The sequence below is a fragment of the Saccostrea cucullata genome, unplaced genomic scaffold (assembly GCF_032062105.1).
Source record: "Saccostrea cucullata isolate Sc308-1 unplaced genomic scaffold, CSIRO_AGI_Scuc_v1 ctg10946, whole genome shotgun sequence".
In the NCBI taxonomy this organism is placed as follows: Eukaryota; Metazoa; Mollusca; class Bivalvia; order Ostreida; family Ostreidae; genus Saccostrea; species Saccostrea cuccullata.
The window spans coordinates 1-16,357 of NW_026923453.1; the positions used below are offsets into that span (position 1 = coordinate 1).

A 16,357-nucleotide genomic window follows, 5' to 3' on the forward strand; every position below is an offset into this window, starting at 1 on the left:
AATCTTGAGGAACACATTCCTTAAACTCTTCTACCAGGATGACTTGGCGCAAATTAGCAAAAGTTTTATCAAGTTTCTTAGATCTAAACCAGTGATCGAATAAATCTTCTTTCTCTCGTGAAAATTCAACAAATGTTTGATTATCAAACTTTCTATACTTTCTGAACTTTTGTCTATACGCTTCAGGTACTAATTCATATGCTTTTAATATTGCTGCTTTGACCTTCTCATAGTCTGAACTTTCAGCTACCCCTAGTGCAGAGTATACCTCAGCTGCTTTGCCAACCAGTACACTTTGTAACATTGTTGACCAAACATTTCGTGGCCATTTAAGATTCTCTGCTACCTTTTCGAATTGTGGAAAATATTTGTCTACAGATTTTTCTTGAAATTTTGGAACTAATCTGATATTTTTTGCTGCGTCAAATTCAGTTTTGACAACTGACGGTTCTGGTTGGTTCTGTAATTTCAATTTCTCTAATTCAAAGTTCATTTCACGCTCTCTTTCTCGCTCTTGTCTTTCTAATTTGTCTAATTCAAATTTTCGTTCACTCTCTCGTTCTTCTCTTTCTCTTTCTAATTTTTCTCTTTCAAATCGCATTTTCTCTAACTCTAATTGAAACTGATATTCTGCCATTTTATAAGAGCCTAACTCTGATTTAACTGTATATTCTGGAAAATCGTATTTTTCAAAGATGTTTTCTTCTACTAGTTTGTTTGCAACCTTAATTCTAATGTCTTGCTTTTTCTGAGAGGATTTAACATCTAACCCAAAATGTAAACCTAATGCGATCAAGTCATCCTTTTTTAACGTATCAAAAACCTGAACACTTGGTGAACTAAGAAAGTCTGTGACCGAAAACACCATGTTGATTTCTGCTGGCTTATAATTAAATTTAAGGTTCAATTAACAAAAATTCTGACAATAAACTGCAAAAGTGCAAGAAATTCTTGATCCCGGACGAGCCCCCAATTCTGTTATGGGTCAGAATTACCCGAAATGCCAGCAAAGATCAATAACACAATTTAAACTTAACAATAATTTATTTACAGTAATATATAATAAATATATCAAACATAAAGTACAAACTTAGCAAGAATCTAAAAATACATACATCAGAGTGTCCGTTGCTGCACACAATGTCCCAGTGAAAATATATCCTATTTATATCTCAATGAGTGCTTATACGACAAAGTATTATTATGCATCGAATTGACAGGGTATTTATACAGTAATATAAATCTAGAATATTCTAGAAATTGTTAAAACATGATATTACTGGAACAATCTGGACATACACAAAATTTAAGAATGTTCTAGATAAAATGACCAAACATGTTGACCACTCTGGAATGTTCAAGAAACTTAATGTTACTAATTATATACATAATGAAACAATACACATCTCACAACAAGACAAATATGCGCTTATGGTTTATACTCGCTCTCTCTGTTGTAACCAAGGGCTCTGCCACGTTGAATATCATAATTCACCACGTGATATCTTTCCTCAAGTAATTTTGTGAATACTAAATCCGTCAGTTGACTTACTGGTAGCATGTTTTGTGCTTACTAAAACACCTTGCTCGAACACGTTAAATGGTCAACCATCGATTTAAAATACTCTTTACTTACATGGATTGGTTCAGAAGTTTAAAACCTTTGTAAATAATGTACTTGTACCATACAGAAAAATAGGAAGATAGAAAACAGTAATCTCGTATTTTTAAATGCAAGTCACTGCTATTCATCAAGTTTACTTTTAGATCCATCCTTAAGATGTTAACTCCTCCTCTCATAGATACATAATGTTCAATCAAGGGCAGGTAAATGTAAATTATCTGTATTTGGAAAACCGAAAGGACAACAATATGAATTTCATTATTGTCTATTGTCATTATAGTCTTAAATTAATTTTAACATTTAAATTGGATGTCAAATTGACATACGCCTGTAGTAAATGTACAAAAGTGAAATTAGGTTAAGATTTAAAAGCAACAGTAGCAACCGAAAAAGACCCAAAACACATCGCGAAGAGCAGTCTTTCTTTCTCGAAAACTGCTCACGGGTGCATAGGGGTAGAGCATTTGCTTTCTAATTGGGAGGCCCGGGTTCTATTCTCGTTCGAGGAGGCGCGTCAAACCAAAGAGTAAACATAGGGATTGACTGTTCCTTCGTCAAGCGCTCGGCACTAGAAGTGAAAGTCACGGGTCTTTCGGATATGACCCTAAATTGTGTCACGGTAGGCATTGGCACGATAAAGGACCCTCACTGCTCAATGACCCTGAATGCCGAGTGAAGGTCAACATTTGAAGCCCTATACCATGGCGTCTCTGCATGAGTGAAAAATTCTCGAATGGGACGTTAAACAATATACAATCAATTAATCTGTCAAGAAAACTCAAAATGCAATTTTCCTTATATTGGAAATTCAAGATATTTCAAAGGTATTTTATACCCCTGGTATGAAACACAATCACCTAGTATCTTGCACAAATGCCTGGTAAAATACCTTAATCTTTTGATAGTTTACATGTTTACGATCACAGACTGAAGAAGAGATAAACATTCATATATATTATACTTTCTTTAAATAAGTTGAAACTGATTGGTCGAGAAACATTTGCTAGAAAACACTATTACCCACTGAATAATGAAGCCACGCCCTCCAGCGTAGCAACAGTCAATAGTGCTTGACGACGGGTGATATTCCAAAAAAATAGCGACTTCGCAGAATTTATGCGCGCACGGTTCACTGTTATATGTATTTGTATAAAACATTCAGTATAATATAATAAATATTGCAAGTAGTTGAATGTAACATTGAAAATTTTCACCCCTCGAAAACCATTGTCAACCGCGACTGCGCCTTGGTTGACAATGGTTTTCTTGGGGTGAAAATTTTCAATGTGACACTCAACCACTTGCAATATTCATTATATTTTAATTACAGGCAAACTTAGTTTGCAATGTCCAGGTTGTATTCTTTAAGCAAAATTATACATCAGATAGTAATGTGAATTGTTGTGCATTACTCGAGAAATGGAAAGCGTATAAGTCTACATCTTATAGACCTACACTTTACAGGAAGAATTTTCGGCAGGATAAAAATCTCGACGATGTCAATTATTGTTGGACCCTTTTAAAAAAAATATTTCTAAAAACTTAATTGAACTAACCAAGGAGAGGGGAATACGCTGTGCAGTTGAAGTCCAATATAAACAGAAAAACAAACCAATAGGATGCACATGCCAATAAAACGAGGTACATAAAAATATGTTGTCTAAAACGTCTTAATCTGTTCCACTTAGGGGCGTTTGGGCATATTCTGAAAAAAAAAAGAATTTTAATTTACTTAAAATACTTTATGTATATTGATAATGTATTTCTTTCTCAAATGCGGGAGTTATCGCTCTTGCGATGTACTCCAGCTTAATTTCAATAGCATCATCTTATATGGTAAGTTATGTGAATACTGCAAGATAGAACCAATAGAATCGTTTCGCGGGAAACTGAAGGTACGTCTCTTTTGAGATAGCGTGGGTCGTCACTTTCTTTCAGGACGCCGGAGAATTAACTCACTAGAAATTCTTCTACAATTTTTATTCAATTTTAAGCGGTAAGATCATTTTATTTTGTATTTATTCATGGATTCTAACAAAATACTTTTTTTGGGTCACTCTATTGTTCGTCGCTTCCATCAATTCCTGAAAAGCGAAGATGACGACAGATATAATGCGATTTAACCACTCAAGGTTAAATCCATTTATCAAAGTGCCATTAAGCTTTTAGTACTGCAGCTTTTGGGGGGATCATTCCGGTCCTGGATTTGTATTTAGTGCCGTCCTGTTCTCAGGGTTGTATCCAGGACTGACACTTCTCGCATAACCCCATTAAATTGCAGACAGTAGTGGTGGTCTTCTTACCATGGGGTTTTAAATGATCTTCGTAGCAGGTCCTGTTCTTAAACATTCCATGGCATTCCTGGCATTTAATCTTGATCCCTTCATCGGGACAATTAGGGGGATGTCCTAAACAAAAGGTACAGCGATGAGGACATTTGGAGCGATGGTCTGTGACATGACTGTACCCCACGTCGCAATGATCACAGTAGTAGGGGTTCCCCGTTACTCCGGCCATCGATATGATGGCATCGCAATGACGGTTGTCTAACAAAATGTTCAAACAAGTTCCATCTCCCCACCCTTTGAAGATGCGCTCTAAACAGAGTTTAGTGGAAGTAGATTTGAACTGAAATATTTTCAGACGATATTGAGGAGCTAATACCTGTTGTAATTTCGGCCACTCTGTATTTCCACAAGCTTGAGTGATATCACATCCGGCTTGTTCCATGAGGGCTATGGCTTCGTTCTTCTGATCCAAGGATTTCTTATCTCCTGACCTCATGAGTTTCCATCGTTTTTCCCATTCCGGGTCTGGATGTTCGGGTTTCTGACTGTGTAATCGAGTGACGACGATGGCTCTAGCCAAACAAAATTTATCATGGGGATTGACGATCCGAACGATGGCTCGTTTATTTTTCTTGAAAGTTTCTTTATCCAGTTGTAGATGTTTGTTTCTGTTTCCACCACTCCCCTGGGGATTCTCGATGTGTAACAGATCGAATTCCGTGGAGCCGTCGCCGAGTTTGAACTCCTTTTTGGATTGTTGCACTTCTTGTATTTCTTTTAAAATGACGTCTTCGTTTAAATCTTTACATTGGGTAAACTCGTACGAAATGTCTGATTCCAGAGAATCGTGATGAAGGTTCAGGCGGAGGTAATCGTTAGGATCACACTGCATTTTAGATTTGAAGTCTTGTAACATGTTTGTGAATAATCGCCGAAGGAAAGCTGTGTTTTCTTCTTCTTCTGGAAATTCATCGAAATGAACGACATATCTATTTTCATGCGCTTTAAATTTTGGAGAGGTCCTTTTTTCAGCTAGTCTCATGTGATAATACTCAGAAATGGGTTTAGGTGGTAAATCTATTTCTCTCTCGGTACTTTTTCGTTTCAATATTCGTCGAGCCTGTACCTGTTTTTCTCTAGTAGAATCCATGTCTATCAGCTGATGGCTCTGAGGGTAAAATGAGCAGAAAGTTGGAGAAAAACCGTATTTATACAGTGGATGACGTCACAATGCATAGGTAAGCATATTTTTTTTTTTTGCACACGGCCCTAAACAAACTTGAATCGCTGCCAAGTATTTACCTGTATAGTCAGCATAAACAAAACGTAGGTGTATCGTATATGTTTTGCACACGGCACTTTATAGGTGATGCAAACAGGTATATATATAAGAAAACGTAGGTAAAAAGTATTTTTTGCACACGGCCCTAAAATAAATCCATGCTATATATATAAACCAGCGCTGGACATTGAGGATCACTCTGCGTGAGTACTTGAAAGTGAACACAAGTAAAAAAGTTTCAGTGGTCAAGTCAGAGGTATGGAACCAAGGTATCGCTGGTTTATTGAGAATACTGACAAGAGTGGACGCTGGATGAAAACCCTAGAAGAAGCCACGCAGGATTACCATAAAACCCATTCAGAGGAATCTAATCAAACAGTATGGACTTGGGAGGAATACTTTAAAGAACTGTGGGGCTTGGATAAGATGATTCCTGAACAATCTAAAGAAAAAGTTGAAGAAACTAAACAAAAAGTATGGTTGGAAAAAAGAGTGAAATTTCCTGAAAATTATGTGGTGATAAGGAAGCACTGCTCTTTTGAGGGAATGAAGGGTTATCACGACTACAAATGGGAGATCAGAGGTGAGGATGATGATGATTTTCGGATTGAAACTATATACTTCCCCGAGTTAGAATCGTGTATTGAACATTTACTTCTGTACAAGAAAGAAGGAAAAGCCTTAAAAAGACCGCATCTAGGTACTTATACAGAGTATCTCCATGGAATAATTCCTTATTTTCCATGGAGATAGAATCCCTTGGATGACACGAGACTATGATGATGATGATGATGATGATAATTTGGACTTTATTTTAGATTAAAAGACAGCCTGTAAATTGTTGTATTTTCATTCTGAATAAAATCTGTGTTCTTGATATAATCTGTCTTGTGTGTTATTTGTTATTGTTTTCAGTAAAAATCCAGTTTGAACCGGCTGGCTGGCTAGACTGGCTAGACAGTGAAGCGTGACGTCATAATCACATTCTTGAAATGTTTTGCACACGGCGCATTTACCTGTGTCCATAAACAAAACGTAGTACCAACGTACCAATGTAAACACAGTGTAAACAACTCCGTATTTAGGGATAGGTTAGGGGATAGGGTTAGAGGGCTAAGGGGGGCTAGGGTTAGGGTTAGGGGGTTAGGGTTAGTTAGGGTTAGGGTTAGTTAGGGTTAGTTAGGTTTAGGGTTAGGGTTAGGTTAGGGTTAGGGGGTAGGGTTAGGGGTTAGGGTTAGTTAGGGCCAGGGGGCTTAGGGTTAGTTAGGGTTAGTTAGGGCTAGGGGGTTAGGGTTATTTAGGGTTAGGGGGTTAGGGTTAGTTAAGGTTAGGGTTAGTTAAGGTTAGGGTTAGTTAGGGCTAGGGGTTAGGGTTAGGGTTAGGGCTCAACCAATCAAAACTGATCACATGATTCCTCTCAGCCAATCAGAATGCGGGGCTATCGGGACGCCTTATACTACTGACGTTGTGAATTTTAACACTTATGAGTTCTCATAAATAAAGTGATTAATATTTATTAATTGAGTATTTCACAAAAAATGTATATTATAAAATATGTACAGATATTACTTCGATATTCTGTGAATGAAAAATATATAATTTTGAATTTATAACATCAGGTAAAAACAAGCTTATGTACATGTACAAGTGAAAATGACAGCGTGTCCGTTCAGCGTGCAAATCGTGGTACACGTAAATAATTAAATAATGATTAATCAATGTTTTATAATAATAATTTTATCAATAAATAACACAAAACTTTATGCATTTGATATATTAATCAACCTGTATAAAGCCTTTAACTGAATAAAACCTGAAAATGATAGCATTGTTTCAATTACGGTTAACACACAGGTATGCACAAGCATCTATTTGTACTTTCACTTTGCCAGAAAGATGCGTCCATCATGGTTTTGAGAAAGTGAACCCAACCAGCAACGTATAAGCTTCCGATTGAATTATAATTTTTTTTCATAGTAAATAATTAAAAACACAGCCTTTCAGTATGATTTTGATCATATTCTCCAATCAAGAAGTTTAACCTACTAGTATTGTGACGAAAAATGTGGGGATTCAGACCTCTAAAGAGGTATCGCGTGATATTTGACGCACGGGTTTGTTAAGATATTATTTTTCTCAAAGTAAACATCTTCATGTATTAGCAGAATGCTTTCACGACCAATAATAAAATTTTTTAGAAGAAAATCAAGTAATAAAATGATTCATTTTACATACTCTATACAATGCTTTTATTTCATGACAATCACTAGACAGGGTAATAAAATTTCGTTTTCCCCTGCCATCTTTCTGCTTTTCAAAATATTTAACCATTTTCAACACTTGTGAATTTCGAGAAGTACCTATACTTCGTTGAATAAATACTTCCGCCTTTCCTAATTTTTTGCAAAGAACCGAAGTATATTTTTGACACAAAAAGGAAATATTGGGCTAGGGGCCTTTAATTCCGCCAGTGGGCATCATTTAGTGAGCTCAGTGCTCACAGTAGCTCTAGTTTTTTTTTTTTTTTTTTTGGGGGGGGGGGGGGAGGAGAGCAATGCATTTTGTTCTGTAACGGTGAATATACATGTGATTATGTAATTATATATTTAATATAAAAGGCAAACAATATTCACCTAATCTAAGCACGTTAAATGTTTTTTGAAGTACTGGAGAAGAAAATAGGGGGGGGCATGATATTCAATCGCATAATAATATATCCCGACCTCCCGACCGGGATACATGTATTAAATAAACTTCTGCCATTCTTAACATATCATTGTTCTAGCGATTCTGTATTTAGTAAAGGTGTAACTTTTTTTATTTCGGGAAAACCTAAATATCGATGTTATTAATCTTAATTAAACAGGCCATTGACGGAAGAAAAATTCTAGTAAATGTTGTGATAAATGATAAAACATTTTCAATCATAAATATCTATGCTCCAAATAATCTAAATAAAAGGCTTGACTTACTTTTTTATCACTCTTTTTATAACATAACTTATAATTATTTACTGATATATTAATCACATAATCAACGCAGAGAGGGGAATGGAAAGCCCTCCTCTCTCTCTCTCTCTCTCTCTCTCTCTCTGGGATATACTGACTACCTTTTTTGATATTTAGACTAAATGAAAATATTCAATGTATGAGCAAAATACAAAAACATCAAAGTGTTCAGTAAATATAAACATACAGCATCTGTAACTATATAGGCATTGTTCAACATTAATCGTTCTACCCGAAAATGCGTGATTTTTGTAATACAATGTACGCAGAATGATAAGTAGGCCTAAATATAATTAAATAAATGTCCTAAATAGTCATAATTTATTTTGATTTTGTATGCCTTTCAGGGGCTTATACTATAGCTTTCACACTAATGCAGCAAAAGATCATAAAGAATAAAAATATTTTTCTCTCAGGATCATTTGACTACATTATAATCGTATGAATTACTTGCTTGTTCCTGTGAATTTATTAGTGATGCCTTGAGAGTAATCAGTTCATTGTGGCTTAGATTCGGATAATATAAATTATTAGTTACTGATCAACATTCCGGAATTTTAAGGCTTGTTCGTTTCATTTGTCGTTTATAGTAACCGGATGTTTACATACTAACCCTCCTATTTGCATTTAGCTGAAGGATAAAACGTACGCTCAACTAGGACCTTAGGTCCCCTGTTCAATTCACGACTATCGAGCCTTTTTACTCCGCTACAAAATGTAGTGCGTTGAATACGTTAAGTGAAAATAGAATAAATCGTACTACCATGAAGCCTTTACAGTGTTAACAATCCCAGAAAATTTATTTTTGCCAAAGAAATAACTGTCGGATGGGTATTAGAAAGGATGGGGGGGGGGGGTTGAAGAACAACATTATTAACTACAATATCATAAGGTATATATAAGAGTTTAACATCGTTAGGTTACCTGTGGTCTCCCCTATGATTTTATTATTCCCTGTAAGGTTATAGTATCTATTTAACACAGTGCCTAACCTCTGACTTCCTTACTAATAGTAAGCGGCTCAGAGTAAACGACGTCCAGTCTCTGCATTTGCAGATCCCTAATTACATAATGTAGCAGGAAGAGGAAGATATTGCCCACCCCGTACCTCTTCATTTCGCTCGGACTTTTCACCGATCCTTTTACATCCTTGAACAATAATTATTTGTTAATAAATTATTTTATGTGACCTTTGTCTTCTTTATGCCGTCATGTCTCAACAGGCGACCTCACCAGTTTAACACTATTTAGTAAACCTCTGATTTTATTTCTCGTACAAAGAAGATGCACCCCATGTATTGCGATGGTTAGGACTGGAGTTCTCCCACTTTCAATGGAATTTACACATCAAATTCATAAACCAGTCAAAACTATATTTTAAAAAAAAAGAAATAAAATTTAAAAAATGCACCAATTGTGATTTACTTTTGGGATACATATGCTGTATTTGAAGACAAGCAAGTTGACTAACCCAATTACATACATTAAGAGAATTCGGTGAAATGGTGCACCTTTTTCCCTGTCAAAAAATTAGGGTCGCAACGTTTTTTGAGGGGATTTAAAAAATAATTTTACCCATACCACGACTTTGAAATTATTGCCTACTTTCAGTGCCAACGTAATAATGTACAACATAAGTTAACGTTTTTCTTTGTCTCATTCGTATACTACAAGAGCAAAAGTCAAAAAGTTCACAAATTGGCCTGATTTCAAAAAAAGACAATTATGCCCCTGGATATATCTACAGACTATATATATTTTTCAAACCAACTTTCTTTTTTCAATATCTCTTACATATTTTCTGTAAGAGGTCTTTAAAATAGCAAATGTATATGGATGAATTTCGTACGTTTTACAGAACGTCATAATGACGTTAGTAGTATAAGGCGTCCCGATAGCCCCGCATTCTGATTGGCTGAGAGGAATCACGTGATCAGTTTTGATTGGTTGAGCCCTAACCCTAACCCTAACCCCTAGCCCTAACTAACCCTAACCTTAACTAACCCTAACCCTAACTAACCCTAACCCCCTAACCCTAAATAACCCTAACCCCCTAGCCCTAACTAACCCTAACTAACCCTAAGCCCCCTGGCCCTAACTAACCCTAACCCCTAACCCTACCCCCTAACCCTAACCTAACCCTAACCCTAACCCTAAGCCTAACTAACCCTAACCCCCTAACCCTAACCCTCTAACCCTAACCCTAGCCCCCCTTAGCCCTCTAACCCTATTCCCTAACCTATCCCTAAATACGGAGTTGTTTACACTGTGTTTACATTGGTACGTAGGTACTACGTTTTGTTTATGCTGACTATACAGGTAAATGCGCCGTGTGCAAAAACATTTCAAGAATGTGATTATGACGTCACGCTTCACAGTCTAGCCAGTCTAGTCAGCCAGCCAGTTCAAACTGGATTTTTACTGAAAACAATAACATATAATACACAAGACAGATTATATCAAGAACACAGATTTTATTCAGAATGAAAATACAACAATTTACAGGCTGTCTTTTAATCTAAAATAAAGTCCAAATTATCATCATCATCATCATCATAGTCTCGTGTCATCCAAGGGAGACCTTTTTCATTTGGAAAATAAGGAATTATTCCATGGAGATACTCTGTATAAGTACCTAGATGCGGTCTTTTTAAGGCTTTTCCTTCTTTCTTGTACAGAAGTAAATGTTCAATACACGATTCTAACTCGGGGAAGTATATAGTTTCAATCCGAAAACCATCATCATCATCCTCACCTCTGATCTCCCATTTGTAGTCGTGATAACCCTTTATTCCCTCAAAAGAGCAGTGATTCCTTATCACCACATAATTTTCAGGAAATTTCACTCTTTTTTCCAACCATACTTTTTGTTTAGTTTCTTCAACTTTTTCTTTAGATTGTTCAGGAATCATCTTATCCAAGCCCCACAGTTCTTTAAAGTATTCCTCCCAAGTCCATACTGTTAGATTCCTCTGAATGGGTTTTATGGTAATCCTGCGTGGCTTCTTCTAGGGTTTTCATCCAGGGTCCACTCTTGTCAGTATTCTCAATAAACCAGCGATACCTTGGTTCCATACCTCTGACTTGACCACTGAAACTTTTTTACTTGTGTTCACTTTCAAGTACTCACGCAGAGTGATCCTCAATGTCCAGCGCTGGTTTATATATATAGCATGGATTTATTTTAGGGCCGTGTGCAAAAAATACTTTTTACCTACGTTTTCTTATATATATACCTGTTTGCATCACCTATAAAGTGCCGTGTGCAAAACATATACGATACACCTACGTTTTGTGCAAAAAAAATAGAGTTTATGCTGACTATACAGGTAAATACTTGGCAGCGATTCAAGTTTGTTTAGGGCCGTGTGCAAAAAAAAAAAATATGCTTACCTATGCATTGTGACGTCATCCACTGTATAAATACGGGTTTTCTCCAACTTTCTGCTCATTTTACCCTCAGAGCCATCAGCTGATAGACATGGATTCTACTAGAGAAAAACAGGTACAGGCTCGACGAATATTGAAACGAAAAAGTACCGAGAGAGAAATAGATTTACCACCTAAACCCATTTCTGGGTATTATCACATGAAACTAGCTGAAAAAAGGACCTCTCCAAAATTTAAAGCGCATGAAAATAGATATGTCGTTCATTTCGATGAATTTCCAGAAGAAGAAGAAAACACAGCTTTCCTTCGGCGATTATTCACAAACATGTTACAAGACTTCAAATCTAAGATGCAGTGTGATCCTAACGATTACCTCCGCCTGAACCTTCATCACGATTCTTTGGAATCAGACATTTCTTACAAGTTTATGCAATGTAAAGATTTAAACGAAGACGTCATTTTAAAAGAAATACAACGTGTGCAACAATCCAAAAAGGAGTTCAAAATCGGCGACGGCTCCACGGAATTCGATCTGTTACACATCGAGAATCCCCAGGGGAGTGGTGGAAACAGAAACAAACATCTACAACTGGATAAAGAAACTTTCAAGAAAAATAAACGAGCCATCGTTCGGATCGTCAATCCCCATGATAAATTTTGTTTGGCTAGAGCCATCGTCGTCACTCGATTACACAGTCAGAAACCCGAACATCCAGACCCGAAATGGGAAAAACGATGGAAACTCATGAGGTCAGGAGATAAGAAATCCTTGGATCAGAAGAACGAAGCCATAGCCCTCATGGAACAAGCCGGATGTGATATCACTCAAGCTTGTGGAAATACAGAGTGGCCGAAATTACAACAGGTATTAGCTCCTCAGTATCGTCTGAAAATATTTCAGTTCAAATCTACTTCGACTAAACTCTGTTTAGAGCGCATCTTCAAAGGGTGGGGAGATGGAACTTGTTTGAACATTTTGTTAGACAACCGTCATTGCGATGCCATCATATCGATGGCTGGAGTAACGGGGAACCCCTACTACTGTGATCATTGCGACGTGGGGTACAGTCATGTCACAGACCATCGCTCCAAATGTCCTCATCGCTGTACCTTTTGTTTAGGACATCCCCCTAATTGTCCCGATGAAGGGATCAAGATTAAATGCCAGGAATGCCATGGAATGTTTAAGAACAGGACCTGCTACGAAGATCATTTAAAACCCCATGGTAAGAAGACCACCACTACTGTCTGCAATTTAATGGGGTTATGCGAGAAGTGTCAGTCCTGGATACCTAAGAAATTATTTCCTCATCACAAATGCGGAGATCAGAAACTGTGTAAGATCTGTAAGAAAATCGTCGATGCCGATCATCGGTGCTACGTTCGACAGAAGCCCAAGAAGAAGAAGAAGGGAAAAGGCACCTTAGAATTTTACATTTATTTCGATTTCGAATGCACTCAGGAATCGGGCATTCACGTCCCTAATCTGTGTGTGGCACATCGCGTCTGTCAACATTGCGATGTCTTACCCAAAGACCAACCTTGTCCTCATTGTCAACACATGGGACCCCGTCAGCACCTATTTCAAGGACCAGACACCTTAAAGAAGTTCATGGACTGGTTATTTCAACCCACTACAGGTACTAAGAATTCCACTTTAGTACACGACGGGGCCATCGTCATCGCCCATAACTTCAAAGGATACGACGGACAATTCATTTTGAATTACATAGTGCATTCTTCTCCCCTGAAACCTAACGTGATCATGAACGGGTGTAAGATCTTGTCCATGGAAACATATGGACTCAAATTCATCGACTCGTATAGTTTCTTAACCTTTCCATTGGCCAAGATGCCCTCCGCTTTCGGATTGAACGAATTGAAGAAAGGTTATTTCCCTCACTTTTTTAATACGGAACAGAACCAGAATTACGTGGGACCTTATCCACCGGCAGCTTTCTACAAACCGGACGAAATGTCTACCAGTGGACGAGAGGCTTTTTACCAATGGTACGACCAACAGAGGGGAAAAGTGTTTGATTTCCAGAAAGAGTTTGTAGGGTATTGTATCTTGGACGTCGACATTTTAAGACGATGCTGTGCACGGTTTAGAGGCACCCTCAGGGGGTTGGTCAACGTGGACCCTTTCCAGGAATCCATCACGTTTGCCAGTGCTGCTAATTTAGCCTACCGTCGAAATTTCATGCCTAAAGACACCATTGCCATCATTCCGAACCTCGGGTATGAACCGGCACGACAATATTCGGCCAAAGCCTGTCGGTGGCTCACCTGGATGAGTCATCAGAATGGATGTCACATGCGACATGCCAGAAACGGAGGCGAAGTCCCGATCGGAAATTATACCGTCGACGGATACCAGGAAGCGACTCGTACCGTCTACGAATTTTACGGGTGTTATTGGCACGGATGCCCCACTTGCTATCCCAGTTTACAGACGGAAACTCATCCTCACCGGACCCAATTTACTTACCAACAATTACACGAGAAAACCCTCAGAAGGACTGCAGATTTAGAGGACATGGGGTACAACGTGTGTAGTATCTGGGAGCACGATTTCGATCAACAAGTGCAACAAGATGAGAGTTTACAGCAATTTGTACGAGATCTGGACATTCCGGATCCTTTAAAACCTCGAGAAGCCCTGTACGGAGGCCGGACCAATGCCACTAAATTATATTGTGAAGAAGGGGACATGAGATACGTGGACGTGTGTTCCTTATACCCTTTCGTGTTGAAACACAGACCTTTTCCCCTAGCTATAGGGCATCCCGAGATCATCACAGACGACTTCCAGGACGTGAGAAGTTATTTCGGTCTCATTCACTGTCGGGTCTTACCACCCCGAGGCCTCTTTCACCCCGTATTACCTTATCGGACGGGAGGTAAGTTATTATTTCCCTTATGTCGCACGTGTGCCGAACAACAAGACTCTACGTCTCAAGATCGATGTCAACACACCGACCGGGAACGTAGTCTCACGGGTACTTGGGTGACGAGCGAATTACATAAAGCCCTAGACATGGGCTATACCTTAGAGCAAATTTACGAAGTGTGGCATTTCAAAGAAAGCAGTCAAGACTTATTTAAAAACTACATCAATACCTTCCTCAAGATCAAACAGGAAGCGTCCGGATTTCCCCCCGAGTGTAAGACCTCAGAACAAGAACGAGATTACATATATCAAATCTTCGACAAAGAAGGATTCATGATGGATAGGATCAGTATCAAGAAGAATCCAGTGAGAAGAACCATTGCTAAACTCTTTTTAAATTGTCTGTGGGGAAAATTTGCTCAACGCTTGTTATTACCCAAAGTCAGATACTTGGACGAAGTAGAGGAATTACATCAACTCTTACAAAATTCGACTCTCGACATCAAGGGTGTGCGACTCTTAGACAATAAAGAGAACCCCGATGAAGACAAGATTCTAGTGAATTTTCAAGACAAACAGGAATTCGTCGAAGAATGTCCCTTTGGAAACGTGATCCTGGCTTGTTTTACCACCGCCTATGCCCGCTTACATCTCTACGAGACTTTACAACCTTTAGAAGAACGGGGCCTTTATTTCGATACGGACAGTATCATTTATCAACATAAGGAAAGAGCTTTCAATCCTACCTTGGGTCATAGTTTAGGAGAATGGACCGACGAATTAGACGGGGATCACATCACCAAATTCATGTCGGCAGGTCCTAAAAATTATGCTTACCGGACGGACAAAGGAACCGAGGTTCATAAATGCAAAGGAATCACTTTCAACCATCGAACCTCCCAGATCGTGTGCCCAGAGACTTTAGAAAAAATGCTCAAGGGAGAAATAGAGGAAGTAAAAGTCCCCTATCCCAGCAAAATCCAGAGGACCCGTGATTATGAGGTCGTGAATAAACCTTCAGAGAAAACAGTTAGAATTGTATATGACAAGAGACAAATTGTAGAGAATTATAACACTTTACCTTATGGTTATTGATATGTTTGTTTGTGTGTTTGTTGTTACAAATAAATAAAAATTGAATTGTTTTTATGTGTTGTTTTTTCTTCTCTATAAAAGGTATTCTTATTCAAAATCAAAGGTCATTTCTAATCATGGGGAATCGCGAGCCAGACCAACCCATGCGTTTTCCCCAGTATGCTCAGCTCTCAAAGAGAGAAGCTACTTTTGAGCAGGGGTGGCCTGAACTTCTCTCAGGAAAAATACCAGACCTAGCTCCAGCTGGGTTTTACTACAGGGGAGTGAAAGATAACGCTACCTGTTTTCATTGTGGAATGACTTTAGAGAATTGGGATCTTGAGGAGGATCCTTATGCAGAACATGCTTATTGGAACCCCAATTGTCCTTACATCAATCAGTATAAAGGACGAAGCTGGGTGATGAGTATATTTGTCGGGGACTTAGAGAAGCAGGGATATAAACCTTTACCTGAGATTAAACCTCTACTGAACCCAGAACCAGACGTCCAGGCTCGAGGAAAATGTCACATTTGTTTAGACGAGGAATTACAAATCGTTTTTCTACCTTGTGGACACGTATGCTGCTGTGCCTTGTGTGCTCCTTCCTTTCAGTTTTGCCCCATCTGTCGAGGCGAGATTCAACAGTCCAAACGGATATTTCTGTGTTAACTATAAATAAAAAAGACAGAACCCAAATTTGGTGTTTTCTATTGTTAAGCAAGCTCCTCAGACCTAGATTTTTTTTTCAGTGATAAAGAATGAGATTTTTGAATTATTCCTAATTCAAAATTCTCTA

General features: G+C 38.1%; 2 protein-coding genes across 2 annotated transcripts; both read left to right on the forward strand.

Moving 5' to 3' along the window:
* The first annotated feature begins 13,357 nt into the window (after window positions 1-13,357).
* LOC134264065 (uncharacterized) lies at window positions 13,358-15,580 on the forward strand. Its single transcript, XM_062746367.1, has one exon. It carries the CDS (start codon window positions 13,358-13,360, stop codon window positions 15,578-15,580), a length of 2,223 nt encoding a protein of 740 aa, XP_062602351.1.
* Window positions 15,581-15,696: 116 nt separating this feature from the next.
* On the forward strand, window positions 15,697-16,084 carry LOC134264066 (baculoviral IAP repeat-containing protein 7-like; the record flags this gene model as incomplete). Its single annotated transcript, XM_062746369.1, has 1 exon — window positions 15,697-16,084. A coding segment is annotated over exon 1 (388 nt), but the record flags the coding sequence as incomplete, so codon positions are not given.
* Window positions 16,085-16,357: the final 273 nt, after the last annotated feature.